We start from the raw sequence: 16,746 nt of genomic DNA, 5'->3' as shown, positions 1-16,746 counted from the left end.
ATAGTCCTGTGACCTCTCAGTATCCTCATGTGTTAAGAGGTGAATCATTCAAACTCTCTTAGTGTGAGAGAGAGAATGTATGGTCTGTTTGTCACACTCAAAACACTGTGGTATGTTTCCTTAAAACACACCAGGAAGCAATGAGAAAATCCTTATAACAGCATTCATTAATTATCATTTCTTACTTGGTATTTGTCTGAATTAACTTTTCCCTTTATTGTAAACTTTATAAACTATTATTCCTCTACTTCTGCTTGAGGCCAACTGTTTTTAATGATTCATACTATTTTGCAAGACCTTGAATGTCATAAGTGATTCAATAAGATCATCTCTGAAAAACTACAGTATGACAAATTTTCTGGAATGTGAAATTTAGGTTGTGCAATTTGCATGTCACACATTAAAACTAATGCGACTCCTCAGTTACATAAAAAAGTCTTTAGATCATTTAAACCCTTGTGTGATTTCACTAATTCTGGTAGATCAAACCTTTTCTCCAGGCTTGTCAGAGTTTGTTTTTATTATTATTATTGACACCGATTAGGGTGTGGCAAATTACTAACCTGATATCAGGCAGAATTGTCAACTAGTTGCACCACGTTTCCATCTTCAGTCTGACATTGTCTGCATTCTGATACAACTGATTTCAACGTGGGAGGGGGATTTGATTGTTCCTAGTCTAACTTGGCTAACCTCTGGTTTAGTGCTGTGCCAACCTGAATGGGGGTAAAATAATTCAGTTGAGCAGCTCCTCTAGATTTTCCAAAATATTATTGGACCGAATCGATACGTTTCTGATATTGAGTAATTTCGCTGAGGTTGCGACGCTTTGATTAGTGATTTGAACAACTGCACAACTGCACAACAGGAAAAATAGAAAAAATCACCAGAGGGGCTCTGCCAAAGAGTTGTACACATGTTCTTTTAGAGGTCTGTAAAGAAGGCTTAAAAACAAAGTGGTTGGTGGAAAGAATCGGTGCAGGTTCAGTATTTTTTTCAACCCAACTGTCAGATGGTTCTCATTAAGTGAGTCAGACAGAGATTGCCTTAGACCACAGGAAGAAGGATAGGCTGTCAGGAAAAAACATGTTCTAGCAGTGATAGTTGGATTAATATTATGTGTCTAAAAATACAAAAAACTAAAGAAAGCAAAAGACAAACTGACATTTCTTTCTATTCATGCAAAAAATGTCTCGGTCTCTTGACCAAGTAGTCTGAGTCGCAGTGTTATTTATGTACTTTAAGCATGTGTTCTAAATGTGTTTGCTGGATTGCTGACTGAAACAGTAACTGATTAATGATATGTTCTGTTAAGCCAACAAACAATACTTTGTTCTTAGCAAACATCCGTCTCTCTCTCTATCTCTTTTTGCTGAGTTCTGTGTTCTTATTGTTTTACTGGTCATTATTTGAACAACATTAAACAAACACAGTAATATAATTTTCTTCAGACCCACCCTATCACATGGAATGAAAGGGAGGGGAAAGGGGGAGGGGGCCTCATGAAGAAGTTGGAGTAGGAGTACAGTCCCTCCATTTCATCGTAGGATTAACAGGAAATACCGTCCTCTATCTGTCTTTCGTCAGTGCTCTCCGGGTTTTACCGTCTTTCCTCTTGCCTCACTCAGTACCAGGCAGCTCTTGGACAGAGGTTGCGTTACTCTCTCTTTTATTTTGATGGAAAGCAACAGGTAGGTAAATCTTATTTTACACATTTATGGTTATATAATCAGCTGCTGTTGCCATTATGTTAAAGCTATCAGTGTGTGTGGATGTGGATGTTTACCAAATTTCACATTATTATAAAAATAAATATGAAAGTAGTGAATTTCTGTCATAAAATGGCGATGTAAGCCATATCCAGCCATATTGTCCAAACAAAACAGGGCGAGGCACAAATGCTGTGGTGAAATAATGTGTGTAGCTCATGTTGCTCTAATTGATTAAGGATGGATTTGTGATGAGACACAGGAAGTCTTGCAGAGCAGCCTGGGTCTGTTCACTATGAGCGACAGACTCACCAGCATACATTAAGGCCCTATTTTCAAAATACGGCAATAAGCAGCAATCTTTTTCAGGTCATGGACCCCTAAAAGATATGCATTACAGGTCATGGACCCTCAGTTGTTATGATTTTCTTTAGTGCCCTCCAGTTTAAAACATTTTTGTTGTTAGATATAATTCAAACCAGAATTATATTGCTGTCAACTGCAGTTGAGAAGATATCTGTGGAAGAAGTGAAACCCACCGTATGATCAGATTAATCACTAACTGTCAAAATACACCCTTGGAAGCAGCAGAGCGTGTCCATTTTATCCAATTGAAGCTGCTTTAAAGATTACGGAAGGCTCAACAATATTTCTGTGTGGCTAGTCTATATTTTTCTTGTGTGGCAAGGTGGCCCTGCAATGGTTAAGAACTACATGGAACTGCTTAAAAACAAATACAATCTGTTTAAAAAGTAAAAATAAAAAATGTATTTAGTAAAATAAATACATTATTGTACCAGAGCTAATGTGAGGCAGAAAAGCAACCCTGTAGTTGTTTTCAGTTCCACATTAAAATAAATCACTCAAATCCATGTGTATCCATGATCCTGTAGTTAAAACAAACCAGTTCATTAATTTTGCACCAGTTAATATAGCCTACACTTCCAAGCTCTGCAGAACCAACTGTGTTGTCACTTGGCAAAATGCATTATGCACCCAGTGAAGCTGGCAGCAACCCCACCCTACAAAGATGGAGTCTGTGTGGCAGGTTACTCACATTGGGCTCCCTTCTTAAATAGTGAAAATAAACTATTCCCCATTTACCTGGGGACCCCCTTGAACTCTTATAATTATATATTTATTTTCAACACTTTGTTGTATTATATACCATATTCCAGTCAGTAAACTTAGTGAAGTCATACACATACGCCGAACATACACTGCTGTAAAGGAACAGATGTGCTGGATTCATAACACAAGACAACAGAGACTGAATGTGGCACAATAATAATTTTATCTTGATTGATGATCTTGTTTTCATAATCCTTGGAAGCCAAAATCGTAATTGAAAATACATTTCAATTAATTGAGCAGCCCTACCCTCAAGGACCCCAGGGGGGGTCCACAGACCCCTGGTTGAGAACATCTGGCAGAAAGTATGCCTGTCTGCGTCACCGAAAGAGGCTCATGAGGATCTGGACAAATACAGAGCAACATTTTCAGAGCAGAGTGCTTTTAGACACAAGCTCTATTGCCCCATGCCTTTCCCTCTAAGCATATAAATGACTGATAAAGTATATTGCCGCTGTTCACTGCTTCCATCCACCTGCCACAGAACAAGAGCTACTGTAGCAATACTGCAGTTTGATATCTCTTTAGAGTTACACAGTTTCCCCCATTGGTGGAAATTACATTTGCTTAAGTACTAAACTATATTATTTTTCATGCCCATTTATACATGCAGCATAGCTCACTACAGTACATTTCAGATGTAGCATTTATATTTTACATTATTCATTTATTACTAGTTAGATACAAAACATCCTATTATCTTATAACATATGATGCACAATTAGAGGAATCTTGTACTAAATAAAAAATAATAAAATGTGATATGTTGACCGCCTTTGACATAATTCACTTGAGTGTTTCTTTTTCTATTTAGATTATTTATTCAAGTATAAATCAACCATTGCATTATAATGTGTTATTATAAATTAAACTACCCAGTATATAACATAATTAAAATTGGCTCCACCTTTACTAAATCATTAGTGATCACTTTAAAGCAGCACCAATTTTAATCTAGGGATATGTGCGATTCTGAAATGAGCCACCCTGCATTATGTGTACTTTTGATTTTACTACTGATGCTAAAACTTTTGGACTACCACTTTGTTTTGGAATGCAGGACTTTCACGTAAAACCCAATATTTTTCACTGTGGTGTTGTTACTTTTACTTAAATAAAAGATCTGAATACTCCTTCCTCCATTGCTCATTAATGCATACGATGGCCAGAAACACAGCCTGAAACCTGAGCATCTGTCAGTGTGGATGTTCACAGTGGTCTGCGTTGAAAAGAGGATGTGGTTAGAAGGCTCAGATCCTCTAACTAAAGGTGATACACAGAATTCAAGCTGTACAATGCTTCACTTCCTCTTGCTACTGTTTAAAAGTTCAGTCAATAAATCTGAGATGAGATCAATTAACCAGTCTAATCTGATATGTTTTCAAAACATGTTGTAGATATTAATCACAGGTAATGTTTTAAGGGGGTTACTTCTAGCTTCTATGTTGCGTACTTCTACATTTTATTAAATCATTCTTTCCTCTGGCTATCATCTATGTCATGAAAAATGTTCACATGGTTTGCAGCAACAGAATACTGCATTAATATTTTTACTTAATAACTTGAAAGTCAGTTGATGAACCTAATTTCATTAAATTAACAATGCAAATTTCTTATATGCAGACAGGATTTCTGAAGATGGAAAAAGGATACCCACCACAAGATTCAGCCCCACCATACCCTGGGCCACCTATGAACTATGGGGGTGCAGTGCAACAGCCAGGGATGTACCCTCAGCCGGGCTTCTCCCCTGGAGCGCCTCCACCTGCAGTATATCAAGGAGGTCTGTGTCTGCCTGCAGTAAAAATGATCATTTTACCCATCTGAGGCATAACAACACTATTTCATATCTTTTTCTGTGAAAACAAATGGACCGTTTATTCAGTCGTGCTTGGTAGACTGTAACAAACAAAACCATATATATATATATATTATGCAAATGCAGATATGGTGGGTGTTTAATGGAAATATCTGTTCTTCTGTTGTCTCTCTTTTCCCACTTTGGTTAACTGTTAATCTCCCAGGCGTTCCTTATGCTCCGGGCCCGGTTGCACCTGCAACAGCAGGTGAGACAAGAGAATACTGTCCCATGTAAAACACAATAGAGTTGCACCATTTCTCAGAAAATGTGCACAAAAACACGGTTTAACCCAGCACGCATCTGTGAGTACACATCTGTGAAGATAGTCGATGTGTATCCTTTGCAGTTGGTGAAGTGAGAACTGCCTCTGCGTGGTTTGCCTCAAAAGTGATCTGAAGAATAGCCCATTTGTGGCCTCTGTGCATAACAAAAAGCTATTGTTCACTGTTTCCTTTTGTGGTTAGCAGGCCATTTTTGAGCATTGCTTTTTGACAAGTAACGATTCCTATCACAGGGATATTACTTCTCAACGTGAAAAAGCACCTAAACAGCTCATATGAACTGTGGCTTCTCACATGACAGATGTTTTGCAATTGTCACATTTACTGTCATTTACTATAAAAATGTTTGTTTGTATGGATCAACAGCTTAAATTACACAACAGGGGCCACAATTCTAAGAAAGACAGAATTAAAACAGAAACTCCTTATCAAGTTACAGTTGTACTATTGGCAGCCTTGGTGGTCTTGTTGAGTCAGTGCACTTATTTAGCTATAAAGCAGTTTGACCAGATGGTGGCAGTATTACCATGAACTTTACATTTTGGCCTGAAACTTTGAACCATAAGTCTCATCCATAAACAATTTTGAATTGTGTCCAAATTTTTTTCCACTACTACACATTATTAGTACTCATAACCATATTTGGTACAGAATATCTCTGGAGTATGCCAGACAAAGTAATTGTTTATTTTTTTTGTACAGATTTTTGATGTTTGTAGGAATTTTACACACAATACGTAAGTCAAATCAGAAGGACCTCACAGAGTATATATTGCGTAATTCAAATTCTACAGGAGGCTTTCTGGAGTCAGCAGAGTCGTTGGTAGTTTACTGCGCCAGTAGGCATTTATTAGCAGGAGGGACATCGGATGATACAGACGTCTGGAGAAATGTTCTAAGCTCTATCTAGAGTAACTGTGTACAACACAGTACCCGTGACCAGAGGCAAGAAGTTTCTGAAATCTATTCTAAAAACTCCAGCATTTATGCTTGTTACAAAGGCGTGGTTATGTGTCCGCTTGTGCGTGCATATGTGTATTTTAGAAGCAGCCGTCACGACCCCTCCATCTCCAACCCCCACGCGTAGGGGTACCCTCTGTGTCCACAGGAGTCTTCTTCTTTATCTGTGAAGGAAGCACAGCACTCATCCTCCCTTGGTCTAATCTCAACTATTTGCCAGGTGCATATTTGCAACATGGCTAGTTCATTGTCTTTGTGACCTTGACTGACTGCCAAAAGTTTTTGTGCAGACAGAGCAGAAAAGCTTGAGCCTGGTCAAATAATAGCAGAGGCACATACTATCACATTCTTAAATGCTTCTACTTATTGCGTCTTATCATCACACTCTCATTAATCATGACTAATACACACGCTAACACATGATTATGATACTTCACACATTGATTTTTAATTCTTCATGTTCTATACAGTTTTGCTACAGCATGCCCTCAGAGTTTGCTCACATGCTGTGTTCAGGGCTTAAATTACAAAAAAGGTAATACATGGATATGGTTACAGAGGTCCTCACCCAGAACAACAACCTTATAGATTAATTGTGCAATTAGCTTATAACAACCCATATTTACCCATACTCATAGTTTGTTGTTAGGCGAGAACCTCTTCTGCCCGTAGTAATTATCGTGGGAGTAAAACGAGGAAGTAAGATGAAATAGTGATAAGAGCCTCAAACTTTGAGTAAGGAGAACGGTTGAGCGAGTGGATAGGTACAATGAAACACAGGCGAGTGTGAAACTAAAAGTCAACATAGTGGCACAGTTACATCTGTGACGTGTTTTAGTCCTTATACCAACTAACAACGGTTATGTTTCACCACGGCAAATACAACAGTCATGTTTAATAGAACGGTCTTATATGTCGTTTTTTTGGAGTCATTGGCAATGTGGCCTGTGGACAGATATGATGTCTGAGTGGTCATGACAAATTTGGCCGTTAGATGGTGCTGTAGCAGCAACCTTAAAGGAAGGAATGTATGACTGTCCTTTGCATTTTTCAAGAACCATTGGCTGGAATTAGCTAATGTTACCTTCGATGATGTGTCTAGTCTTGGATGTTTTAATTACAGTGGTAACATACATAAAAAATATGTAGACAAAACAATAAAATTAATGAATAAAAATCCTTATTTTGTGCTGTGCATTTTTCATTTCCTCAGTGACTCACATGATAGTTACATCACCCACACTCCATGACATCCCAGGACAAACAATGTGTCCCCACTGCCAGCAGACAGTGATCACCAAGACAGAGCACACAGCAGGCCTGATGACCTGGGCTATCTGTGGTGGCCTCGCCCTCTTTGGGTAAAAACAAGCTTTTTGGTAGAAAACTTGATGCACATATAACTTCTAGCTTATGGAAATAACTATATATATATATAAAACTAAAGAAGAGAAGTACACTGTTTTTCTAACTATTGTTACTTATAACAAAACAGTAAAGTTAAAACTTTGTTTCATCCTACAGGTGTTTTCTTTGCTGTTGTATCCCGTTCTGCGTTGATGCCTGTCAAGATGTGGAGCATCGCTGTCCTTCCTGCCACAAAGCCATCTACATATATAAGCGAATGTGAAACTGACTGCTGGGGGAAAATACCCCAATGCTTTTACTGTAGCCGTCGTTGCTCTACAACATTCTTCTAGTACTGATAAGAATTATAATACAAAATGCACTTATCCTATGCTGAAATTGTTAGTCATTTTGCAACTCTTTCAACCTATATTTTGAATGCTAATGATATATGTAATACTGTATCACACTGTGGGGAATTATATTCAGCAATCTGTGTAACGTTTGTAGTTCATTAAACAAGGAATATAAACCAATAATTATGCTAATACAAACACAGCTGCCTGCTGTGGTCAGGAGTCTCCAAGTGTCTATCTAGTTGGTTTCTGTTTCTGTTTCCTTAATGACATTCCCATCAACATAGCAGGAAGGTCAGAGTGGCCATTTTTATTTATTGTTGCCATTGCAAAGAACTGTGACTGTTGAAACGAGCTAGCTCATTTATTTCTGTGGTCATATGGAATTACTGTAGATAGATATATTTCTATTCAACAGCAAACATTTCAATGGTTCCATCTCTGCTCTTCCATCATATTTTTCATGTGTTTTCTCATTTTTGTTTGACTGATTGAGGGTACACTTTCATTTTTCCTTTCTTTTGCAATTTAGGAGAAATAGGGCGAGGGAAACTGCTGTAAGAATGGTAAGGGCAGTGTCCTCATTTTAGTTTTTCAAAGACAAAAACTTTACATGTTTTAGAGGTTTTAACGCCTCTGAACCGAAAATGTCCCCGGATTTTGTCTCAGAAATCTGGTCACCTTACAATAATCATTTTTATCTTGATTATCTTGTTTTCATAATCCTTGGAAGCCGAAATCGTAATTGAAAGTAAATTTCGATCAATTGAGCAGCCCTACCCTCAAAGACCCCAGGGGGGTCCACAGACCCCTGGTAGAGGCTTGTGAGGATCTGGACAAATACAGAGCAACACTATCAGAGCAGAGTGCTTTTAGACACAAGCTCTATTGCCCCATGCCTCTAAGCATATAAATGATAAAGTACTGTATATTGCCTATACAGCGTTAGACAGGCTATATTTCTATATATAAGGTAAAAACGTCCAATTTGCCCGAATTGAATGAAAGGGTACACAACAAAAAAACACGGGCCTGTTCATAATTAATTTAGATATTTTTGAAATGTAATAATTATAATGACATTTTTTATTGACCTTAGTTTTTTGGGGCCCCCGCCTTGTGATTTGGTTGTGTTAGCCAGGCTAGAAGAACATACAAATACAGTACACATGTGGGGTTATATGAGTTTTGTACTTTGAGACTATATATATTTTTTTGTTGTTATTCAATAATCGATTACACAAATTCATAGCCAAACATAAAATGCTCACTGACAATCAGTACAGATTCAGATCAAACAGTTCAACATCACCGGCATTAATGGAATCATTAGAAGTAATCACTAATGGCATAGAAAATAAACAATATGCAATTGGAATATTCATTGATCTTAAAAAAGCCTTTGACACAATTAATCATGACATATTAATCAATAAACTGGAACGACACGGGATCAGGGGGATAGTTTTGCACTGGGTTGAGAGTTATTTAAAGGGCCGGAGTCAATTTGTGAAGTTGGGAGACTATAGCTCATCCTGCTTGGACATTACCTGTGGCGTCCCCCAGGGGTCAGTGCTGGGTCCCAAACTGTTTATTCTATATATAAATGATATATGTAACGTCTCAAATATGTTGAAATTGGTACTATTTGCTGACAACACAAACATGTTTTGCTCAGGGGAGAATTTACAGGAGCTTCTGGGTTGTATCACTGAAGAAATGTGTAAATTAAAAAGGTGTTTTGATAGAAATAAATTATCTTTAAATTTAAACAAAACCAAACTATGTTATTTGGGAACTAAAATGAACACTCAAGCAATAATACAGATAGACTCACTCCACATTCTTTACAACTCACTGATATTAGCGTATTTGAGTTACTGTGCAGGGATTTGGGGCAATACTTATAAATCTAAACTACAACCAATGTCGATTCTGCAAAAAAGAGCAATCAGAATAATTCATTACATTGGGTACAGAGAACACACTAACCCCTTATTCTCAAAATCAAAAATACTGAAACTCACTGATCTGGTCAGTTTCCAAACAGCACAAATCATGTATAGAGCAACAAACAACATGTTACCAGTAAATATTCAAGCATGTTTTTTTCCGAGAGAAGGGGGTTATAATCTGAGGGGGGAAGTGAACCTAAAACATCTGTATGCACGCTCAACTTTAAAAACCTTTTGCATTTTAATATGTGGAGTGAAACTGGGGAACAGACTAGCGGAGGAGCTCAGACAATGTCCAACAACGAGCAAATACACTGAGCGGTACAAACGGATGGTGTTAACAAGGTACAGGGAAGAAGAGGGGTATGAAAAACACTAGGGTTCTCACATTTTGCCATACTTGTCATTTATTTATTTTTACACAAGCGGTTATTGTGTTGTTTGTTGGTTATTGTTTTTTTTGTTGAGCGTATTAAAAAAACAAAAACAAAAAAAACAGGATACACAGGAAGTAAGAAAACCTTTAGTACTAGATACTAAGTGGAGAAGGGGTAGGAATTAATAAGCTAATGCTTCTTCCTGCTCCTTTTCCAACATACAAAGGGTTTTAATGACTCGTGCCTAAAGTGTAATTTATTTTTCACATGTTTGAAATAAAGCATTCGTTCATTCATTCATTCATTCATTCATTCATTCATTCATTCACCCTTCATTTCTATTTATACCAAGCAATTAATTTTTGGAAGAAGAAATATGGAACATTTTTGCTTTTAATCACCACCAGCACCAATATTCATTCCATAATACAATGTTGGCATTGCATGTTTCTACAAACCACAGAGATGTTGAATCTAAATATGTTGAATTCCCATTCCCTACTGTGCCTACTATACTGTTCACTGAGTTGTTCTTTTTTGTTTTTTACAAAGAGCAATTTCTTTGAAGTCACATGGTTTCCTCTAAACTGAAAGTGAAAACATGAGAAGAGCCTATAAAAACACTTTCTCTCAGCCAACAGCGTCACTCCAGACAGAGATACATAAGAAAAGGTACAGGCTTTCCATTCTGTCCATCTGATCAGGAGGTAAAATGTTTTATTTTTAAGAAAAAATGCCTTTGGTTTGGTTTGATGTAATGTTTAGTGTGTTCAGTAGAACCTAATCAGTTCAAGTTAAGTTATAATGAAATCTATTAAACTAGATAGAGTAAATTTTCTATATGCTCTTATAATTTTGGGTTAAGTTTAATTTTAGTGTAGTATTTCTCTTGTGGTGTTATTATTCTACTCTCAAAGTAATGGTTAATATTTACCTTGTTGTATTTGCTTGGCTTGTTGTTTGCTGCACTTGATATACAAGTATTTTATTCACATATAGTATTCTTTGACATAATGTTGACATACTTGAATTATAATGTTATTTCATGATTGTATTATCTTCTCCCTGTCTCCTGTTATTATCTTCCTTTATTGTGTCACATTTTAACTGTTAGCACTGAATGCATAACATGTTTATTTTTCTATTTATAACTAACTATTGGCATTGTATATTTCAGTCTCCTTAAGCATGTCCCATATTTTGTTATATCCCTTTATCCTCCAAATTCTTTTATTTGAATGAATAAACATTGACATATGAATGTTTTACTTTACAGCTATGGGAGGAGGTAAGTCTTGACCTTTCACATCTCCACCGTCGCATACGATTTTACAGATATTGCAAACATTTTTGCCATTTTAAGTTGTAAAATAAAGCATTGTCCAATAGGTCCCTCAACGCTTTTAAGTGAGCCATGGAGGGCTCTGCCAGAGTGAGTATGGGTAAACGCGAAGTCAATTGTGCTCTTTAACATTTAAATCAAACTGCTTGTTGTGTTGGCTGGTTTGTTCTAATGTTTTTATTCTAATTATTTTATTCTAATGTTTTTTCCATCAATAAACAGGAACAACCAAACCATCGATTATGTGAAAACTTACCAACCTCGAAACAAGGAAGTCAAACATCTCAGAATTCTGCTTCATGGACCAGTTGGTGCTGGAAAGTCCAGTTTCATTAACACTGTTGAAAGTATTTTAAAAGACAGAGTTACCGGTCGAGCTTTGACGGATGCAATCTCTGGGAGCAGCTTTACTAAACAAGTATGAAAAATCATTATGGTGATTCTAAACAAAAATGTTCCTAAAGATAGGTGCCCTAAAGATGCTCGCTTAGGAGCTCCACGGTCACCACGTTCTGCAGCTAAAAAGCAGTCCCAGACTGAAAACCTGCATGTTTTTTCTCCACATGTCATACACTAGAGAACTCTTATCACCAAACGTGGCTGCTCTCTCTCTGACAGCTGATTTCTGACATTTTTTTTCGGATTATCCATGTATGGAGTAGGAGAGACGCCCCCTTGGTTTATATCTAATATGTTTGGCCACTGGTTCTATGTAGTGGCCGAATTAAGAAATTTGATTTGCGTGAATGCTCCTTTAAGTAAGCCCAGTTCAGACCAAAGATTCGCAACGCAACAAAACTGTTTTAAAACGTCACAGGTGAAAGTTGCAGCAGTGTGAACTGACCCGTCTCGTTGCGATTCTAGCCAGCTGATGTTGTTGCCAGCCTATCAAATAGCCAGCAGCTGGTTTTAGAAAGTAATACACATCACCTGTTTCAACAGCTAATAAATCATCGGAAGCTCGATGAGCTTGTTAGAGAGAGGAAACGGGACGGAAAGAGAGAAGGTCGAGCGAGCAATACAATGAATAAGGAGAGGGAGCACCGGGAGTAATCCAGAACAAAGCAGTGAATCAGGGAAATAAAACGGTATTTTTTGCCTTTTCATCACAACTACAAATGCAGCTGTAGTGAGTATCTCACTATATCTGTCCTCATTTATATTTTATAATGCTACAAATTATAGCTATCCAGCTATGAAAAAAGCCTGAAAAGTCAGAGGTTAAAATGGAAGTACAGAGAGGCGTTGCTATGGAGACCATAAACCGTCTCACCTCGTCTCCTTGGTCTGAACTGGGCTTTAGTGGGTAAAAGATGATCGCACTAGTGCAAATTCTGGTTATTCCAAAAAGTGGAATAATTTTTAGTCACTGGACAGTTTAACTGGGATGTAGGCTACATGCTGTTTATTGCCAGCCATCAACTGCATGTAATGAGAAATTCACGTTTTACATTTCTTTCCACACTAGAATTTATATATATATATATATATTATGTAAATTTGGCACATCCTGCTGCATAATTGAATCCAGTTACATTTTAGGTTATGACAGAAATTCAGAATTTGATCCAATGCCACTACTGTTTCCTTTGAAAAAAAGCAATGTCTGTTTTATGTGTATGCAAATAACTGCACATTCTGCTTTACAGTACAAAACTTTCAAAATCCATAAAAACCAAAAGGACTTTTACTCTATCGTCTTAAATGACATCATGGGCTTTGAGCAACACAACGGGGTTATGATGGAAGACATCACAATGGCCCTTCAGGGACATGTGAAAGAAGGTTACAAGGTTTGAACATTTAAGTGATCTGCTTTTTTATTGTTTTGCATTTAACACATTTTCACTTGAAAAGCATTGCATTGTTCTTGTACCTATGTTCCATGGGTCCTATGTTCCCCACTTTGTATGTGACTGGGGAACATCAGACCTTTTTTTAAAGAAAAGGGTCAGATGTTCCCCGCTTTTTCACAGAAAGGGTCCTATGTTCCCCGGTCTGTTATTTTTTTTTACACAATTAGTGCCGAATTCCAGGGCAAATAGGCTTATGTAGACCCTTACCCTAAACCTGACCCTAAAAAATGTTGAACTAAATTAGCGAAGACTAATGCGACATGGGAACATACATGTAGGGATGACCCCTGTGTAAGTGTTCTCTTAAAAGTTCTCTGAAACATTCAACCCTTGTTATAGTAACACCATTAAGTTAACTACTATCAGAATCCTGTTACTCGTGGTTGGCCAAAACAGCGTGACTGAACGGGATATTTGCTGTTCCCAAATAACTCCATCAGCCAACACCACAAAGCAACCGATGGCAGATTCATGTAGCACACACAGCCGAGCCTCAGTCTATGGCTTCAGTCAGCTGGCCAATCTTAGCTTAGCTAGCAAAACTAAGGAAAGGCAGCTAGCTGTAGCTAAGCTACTCAGGATATGATGTTGTTTGCTTAACATTAGCTGATAATGAAGTAATTTGCAAACACAGCATTTGTGGACTGTTGGGGTGTGTTCCAGGTCATTTGTTCATGTTAGACCCCATTTCTAAGCTAGCATTAGCTAAAACACTGCACACTGTTGGCTGTAGGGGAGCTGAATTAAGGCTAGGGACTTGGGAGCTGTAAAATGCCATACCCTCTGGATTTCCCTGAAAATGTGTACCATGTCTTTGAAATAGGAGTATATCCACAGGCTGATGGGCAACTGAGAATGTCGGGGAAGGTCTATTTTTTTCAAGTTACGTTACAACCTGTTTGTATTGGCAATAAAAATGTATTAATATGTATAAGGTTACACACAGAACCTTTCAAGTATTTTTTTTTTTATTGTTTTGTAGTTCAACCCTGACAGTCAACTGAAGGAGACTGATGACGACTACAACTCATCTCCCACTCTGGATGACAAAGTTCACGTTCTGGTTTCTGTCATTCCTGCGGACAAAGTATCTATTTTAAGTGAAGAAGTTGTAGAAAAGATGAGAGAAGTCAGGCAACAAGCCAGTGAAATGGGTAACAGCAGAGTTATTATTATTAATATTATTGAACTAATGGTGCCATATTAGGTTTTAAAAATCAAAATAGGCCTACCAGCAAAACAAATGACTAAAATACTAATCAGGTTTCTGTCTTGATAGGGATTCCCCAACTGGCTGTTCTCACTAAAGTTGATCAAGCCTGTCCTGAGGTGAAAAAAAACATGAAGAATATCTACAAAAGCAAGTTCCTGCAGGAACGAGTAAGTTTCTATTGGGAATTTTTAGATTTCTAATTTTTAAGTTTAATATCCAATTTTTATGTGAAGTATTTACACTGAAACCTCTCATTTTCCATCTCTTCCATTTACAATTAAATGCTCTGACTTACTAAACTCAGGTTGAGAAGCTACACACCTTGCTCGGCCTTCCAATGAACTGCATCTACCTTGTGAAGAACTACGAACAAACTGATGAAGTTAATGGTGACATAAATGCGCCTGTACTGATGGCCCTGAGACGGATGGTGACTTATGGGGAAGACTTCCTTAACAACCTGTAGAAATGCATTCTGCTGAGGCCAACCTTGAATGTTCAAAGCATGAATTAATAGCGTATTTAAAAAAAACTGCATGCAGTACATTTTTTGTGATTTTTATGCATACAACTTTTACAGTAGACAGAATCAGAATTGAGCAAGTTACTACTAAAAACATTCTTAGGGTTACAATAGATGATAAAGTCAATTGGGAATTACATATAAAATGTATCAAGAAGCATTGCAATTTTACACAAAGCAAAACGATTTTAGGCCACAAATCACTCCATATTCCAAACTGTTCACTGGATTAAACTTATTTAAGTTACTGTATGGAAATTTAGGGCAATAATTACAGAAAAACCCTACAGTCATTATTCATTCTCCAGAAAAGAGCAATACAGACTGTTTAATGAGATCATTCAAACACACTTTTTTTTACAGTCAAAAATATTAAAACTTAGAGATCTCCTTAACTATCAAACAGCACAAATAATGTTCAAAGCAAAAAATTGTGAACTGTCAGATAATATTCAAAACATGTTTTGGAATAGAGAAGGAAATTGTGCATTCAGAGGATTGTTTAACTTTAGAACCACACATTTTTGTGTGTCCCCGGAGTGAAATTATGGAACAGTACGAATGAGGAGCTAAATAAATGTCCAAACATGAGACAGAATGTATAGAGAGATGATTTTCACGGGATACAGGGATGACAAAATCTGACTATTTATGTTATTAAGGCTGCTGTGCATCTTGAATCTACTTTAATTTTGTCTTGTTGAAAACCAATCTATTTTAATATGATTTTTTTTTGTGAATCAGTGTGAAATGAAATGTTTTATTTAGTAATTTAGGGAGAAGGAGTGAGATTAAATAAGTGTGCTCCTTTTTCATATATGTAAAGAATATCGTATGGTTTGTTTTGGAGAAATAATTGTGTATAATATTATAACAACAGCATTATATCATGTATATGTAACTTATGTAATGACAATAAATGATCATTATGAATAAATACAGACTTGTATATGTTATTATGAAATGCCAAATTGGCCTTAAACTAACATTATCATGCCTGCCTGTGAGGGATATAAGCTGTTTGTCCCTTTTACAGTGTTTCCCACAGACCAGGTAGCAATATGTGGTGCATGACTGTACGGAGACCTCTGGAGGGGCAGAGGCTCTGACCTCTCCCCTGTACAGACTCTGATAGATAACACAGTGTTTCCCCTAGGTTTACAGCTATTTGTTTTTTTTTGTTTTTTTTGGGGGGGGTATAGTATCTGATGCAGGTGTGTGTGCATCAGAAAGTGTGTAAACATGCGCCCATGTAGAGAAGATAGGCCATTGTGTGAATAAGATACATATAGGGGCGCGCCGATTGCAGTTTTGATTGGCCGATCCCGAGATTCTAACCGGTCTATACCGATTTTTGCCGATTCTGATTTTTTTCCCCCTTACCACTATAATTCACAGCATACAGAAACATTATTGGAACTTTTATTTATTTTATTGAACCAAAACTATAAAACAAAGCAGTATAAATATTGACAGAACTTACTTTTTACAATCTAATAGGTGAGGTAGTCTAAAATTAATAACAGATTAAAGACGCAGAACTGAAGGCAACTTTCAAATAATAACATGAATAAGCTCAAATGCCATAATGCAGCAGGTAATGGGACCTAAAAAAATATATGATATGTACTACATTTCTTTAAAAAAAAAAGTGCAACAGCTAAAAGCAGCAACTGAAGGACTAGAAGGCCCTTTTAGGTTGTTGTTGTTGTTGTTGTTGTCAGAAGCTAAATGTAGTCACTTACAAACAAAGGAGTATCTCTGTCACCTGACAGGCGGCTCTTTATCTCATCTACCTGCTTCCTCTTATCGTTGTTGTGGAATCCACTTGTCCC

The 16,746-nt window shown here is 37.1% G+C and overlaps 2 protein-coding genes across 3 annotated transcripts; both read left to right on the top strand.

The window, feature by feature from the left end:
• The first annotated feature begins 1,543 nt into the window (after positions 1-1,543).
• LOC310960216 (lipopolysaccharide-induced tumor necrosis factor-alpha factor homolog) lies at positions 1,544-8,533 on the top strand. The gene is made up of 5 exons (XM_083931846.1): positions 1,544-1,691; positions 4,464-4,623; positions 4,865-4,906; positions 7,156-7,303; positions 7,467-8,533. The coding sequence occupies exons 2-5, from the start codon at positions 4,479-4,481 to the stop codon at positions 7,570-7,572; spliced, it is 441 nt and encodes a 146-aa protein (XP_083787972.1). The 5' UTR covers positions 1,544-1,691; positions 4,464-4,478; the 3' UTR covers positions 7,573-8,533.
• A 2,110-nt stretch (positions 8,534-10,643) lies between these two features.
• Positions 10,644-15,786, top strand: LOC310960085 (interferon-induced protein 44-like). Of its 2 annotated transcripts, XM_083931689.1 has the most exons (8): positions 10,644-10,684; positions 11,254-11,265; positions 11,367-11,409; positions 11,542-11,737; positions 12,969-13,112; positions 14,158-14,329; positions 14,455-14,555; positions 14,693-15,786. In XM_083931689.1, the coding sequence occupies exons 2-8, from the start codon at positions 11,256-11,258 to the stop codon at positions 14,852-14,854; spliced, it is 828 nt and encodes a 275-aa protein (XP_083787815.1). In that variant the 5' UTR covers positions 10,644-10,684; positions 11,254-11,255; the 3' UTR covers positions 14,855-15,786. The 2 variants fall into 2 exon arrangements, with proteins under 2 accessions (XP_083787815.1, XP_083787814.1); XM_083931688.1 differs by lacking the exon at positions 10,644-10,684 and having other exon boundaries at positions 11,221-11,265.
• Positions 15,787-16,746: the final 960 nt, after the last annotated feature.

This window comes from Echiichthys vipera (assembly GCF_963691815.1).
Source record: "Echiichthys vipera genome assembly, chromosome: 17".
Lineage (NCBI taxonomy): Eukaryota > Metazoa > Chordata > Actinopteri > Perciformes > Trachinidae > Echiichthys > Echiichthys vipera.
Note: the sequence above shows the minus strand (reverse complement) of the source record. Positions and strands in the feature narration are given on the sequence as shown.

Coding starts and splice junctions, on each gene's coding strand:
- LOC310960216 (XM_083931846.1), top strand. CDS start 4,479: ATGGAAAAAGGATACCCACCACAAGATTCAGCCCCACCATACCCTGGG. Junction 4,907..7,155: donor GGTTGCACCTGCAACAGCAG/GTGAGACAAGAG, acceptor TCATTTCCTCAG/TGACTCACATGATAGTTACA. Junction 7,304..7,466: donor GGTGGCCTCGCCCTCTTTGG/GTAAAAACAAGC, acceptor TTCATCCTACAG/GTGTTTTCTTTGCTGTTGTA.
- LOC310960085 (XM_083931688.1), top strand. CDS start 11,238: ATGTTTTACTTTACAGCTATGGGAGGAG. Junction 11,266..11,366: donor CTTTACAGCTATGGGAGGAG/GTAAGTCTTGAC, acceptor ATTGTCCAATAG/GTCCCTCAACGCTTTTAAGT. Junction 14,556..14,692: donor GCAAGTTCCTGCAGGAACGA/GTAAGTTTCTAT, acceptor TACTAAACTCAG/GTTGAGAAGCTACACACCTT.